The sequence below is a fragment of the Protobothrops mucrosquamatus genome, unplaced genomic scaffold (assembly GCF_001527695.2).
Source record: "Protobothrops mucrosquamatus isolate PMUCROS unplaced genomic scaffold, P.Mucros_1.0 scaffold347, whole genome shotgun sequence".
In the NCBI taxonomy this organism is placed as follows: domain Eukaryota; kingdom Metazoa; phylum Chordata; class Lepidosauria; order Squamata; family Viperidae; genus Protobothrops; species Protobothrops mucrosquamatus.
Window position 1 is genome coordinate 992,043 of NW_015386684.1, and position 2,897 is coordinate 994,939.

Below are 2,897 nucleotides of genomic sequence, written 5' to 3' on the forward strand. Positions count from 1 at the left end.
AAGAAGAAGAAGAAGAAGAAGAAGAAGAAGAAGAAGAAGAAGAAGAAGAAGAAGAAGAAGAAGAAGAAGAAGAAGAAGAAGAAGAAGAAGAAGAAGAAGAAGAAGAAGAAGAAGAAGAAGAAGAAGAAGAAGAAGAAGAAGAAGAAGAAGAAGAAGAAGAAGAAGAAGAAGAAGAAGAAGAAGAAGAAGAAAAAAATGAAAATAATGTTTATCCTAAACACCATATGATTCATCCTCTCAAAACTATAATTTGTGGATGAAGCAAGTAGCAGAGTGGCAGGAAGAGAGGCAGGGCAAAATCAGCATTTAAGTAGCACCTATGCATGTACAATCTGCAGGCATACCCCTCCTGCTGTATACGAACGTTTGTCCAAGAAAACATCAGGTGCTGGAACACAGTGTCTAGACACAGGGTCAGGACTTATCTTTCTGAGAAAGGGGAAGGAAGGGGAAGGAACTGAACTGAACTCTGCCAGACTTACTTAGCTTCTTGATAATGCATTTTATGTTGTGTATTTTGTTGTTCAGTCGCTAAGTCCTGTCTGACCCTTTGCAACCCCATGGACCATAGCATTCCAGGCTCCCTTGTCTTCCACTGTCTCCCAGAGTTTGTCCAAATTCACGTTCATTGTGTTGATGACACTATCTAACCATCTCATCCTCTGCCATCCCCTTCTTCTTTTGCCTTCCATCTTTTCCAACGTGAGGGGCTTTTCCAGTGAATCCTCTCTTCTCATTAGGTGACCAAAGTATTTGAACTTCAGCTTCAGTTCTGTCCTTCCAAAGAACAGTCAGGATTTATTTCCTTTAGGAAAGTTGTGTATATGTATGTGTTTATATAATGCCTAGTTTATTTGGCTGTTCTGTTTCTCTTAAAAATAGTTTCTGTAACTAATCCTTGTATATTTCTCCCTACGTATATAAAGAGAGATGATTACCTACAAACAATATTCAGTTCTTATGCAATCATATATTCCATCAGACTTTTAAATGTCTTCCATCTCTAATTTGTAAATACTCACATATTGAATAGGTATATTCCCAACATTTATCATCACATAAAATATTCTCTTTTTGAACAAGAGAAGAAAAATCTTACCTTTATTACCAGGAAGACATCTTGGGAAGGGTATGTAATCGAAAAGATGGCTGAACGAGCCAAAGTGGTTATGGCCGCAGGTGGAACATGAGGTCGCAACATGCTTTTCATTTGTTCAGAATTTAAATCAAAGTAAAAGTTTTCTGAAATCTAAAATAAGAAGCTGGCTAGTTGCAGGTTGTTACATAGACAGACAGACAGATAGATTGATATTCTTCACAAAATTTCAAAATATCGGAACAGTTCTTAATATAGCTACTCTTTTAACTACTAGAGATGGCAGTAACTCAAGTTATTTTTTATATTTTCACATAGTTTCTTTTACACCATTTAGGACTGCACTAGGCTCAGATTAGGAGGGCAAAATGTTATTTGGAACGTGCATATGTACGCATACCTGTCAAGAACACCTTAAACCAAATATGATTTAATTGACACTGGGCAAACATGGACTTTTGAATTAAGGCTACAAATGTATCTGAATGCCTGCTGTTCATACATTTGCTAGAGTCACTTGTGACACAGTTTGGCCTACAGTACAGTGACTTTTCTGTTATTCCTCAGATGGACTACCTTTTCCATTTTGAATCTGTTGATGTAATTCTGGTATCATGATGGCAAACAAAATAAAGGCAACATTACAAGTGCTGAGCACAGAAGAACTGCTACTGCATTCTATTCACCTTCCAAATGAAGCAAGTAAGCCTCAACTCACCTTCTTTTTTTCTTTAACATCATATAATGCCAGACTTGCAAAAATGGGCTCTATTTCAATTTCAAACCTTCCGAGAAAAGAAAAAGAGTAATTACAACCAAAGTGTAGCAACCTCATTTCACTCCACTATATGAACCCTACAGGCACACAGAGAGATACTGAATTACGATTATGATGGATCACAAGGATTCTATTTCTATGGCTTTAACAACAGTCTAACACCCGTAGCATTGCTTAAGCATTCAAGTACCTCAAGGTATTCCACCAAGATGCATACAATAGCAACCAAATAAAAGCTTTGAGCACAAATGCAAGGATAGTAAGGTATTACAATACAGGTACTGAATAAGACAAAATCAAATATCTCTGACTGCTACTTTATAAACTTAAAAGTTCCTTCAATATGTCTGGCCAATAAAAAGAATGAGAGGTGTGCAAGGACATAATTTTCCACTGGTTGTGCAACTGGACAATTTTCCATAGCCTATTTTTTACACTGGATTCAACCAACTCCTATATCAGTGATGGCGAACCTTTTAGAGACCGAGTGCCCAAACTGCAACCCCAAACCCGCTTATGCATTGTCGGGTGCCAGGTGGATGTGGCCCATGGGGTGGGCGTGGCTGTGGTGGTAACAGCAGACTGGGCGGGACTAAAAAGTTCAATCAATCAATTCCAACTTTGCAAGATCTTTTTTTTCCCCGCAAGAAGTTGAAATTGATTGATTGAACCTTTTTTTTGTTGTACATGGCGGCAAAGGCCTAAAGCGAAAAAGTTTTATAAATTCCAGCTTAAGGTCTAGGACTGGGGCGACGGCGTGCGTGCCCACAGAGAGGGCTCTGAGTGCCGCCTCTGGCACCCGTGCCATAGGTTCGCCACCACTGTCCTATATAATCCATTTGATCTTAACCAAAAGGCTGAGGAGTAATAGGTATTTCATTATTGTATTTTCTGCTATTTTATCCTGGAATTATAGCCTGTATTTTGTTTTTGTTTTTGTTTTATTGTTTTATTATTGTATTTTCTGCTATCTATTTTACCCTGGAATTAGATCCCATATATTTTATTTTTTGATATGGTTGT

The 2,897-nt window shown here is 37.9% G+C and overlaps 1 protein-coding gene across 1 annotated transcript in view; it reads right to left on the minus strand.

Moving 5' to 3' along the window:
- Positions 1–2,897, minus strand: part of DOCK7 (dedicator of cytokinesis 7) — a gene marked incomplete in the record, with an annotated part of 134,915 nt that overhangs the window by 102,143 nt on the left and 29,875 nt on the right. Inside the window, 2 exon segments of the mRNA XM_015815543.1 lie at positions 1,100–1,249; positions 1,815–1,881. Of these exon segments, the coding sequence (XP_015671029.1) occupies positions 1,100–1,249; positions 1,815–1,881 (217 nt within the window).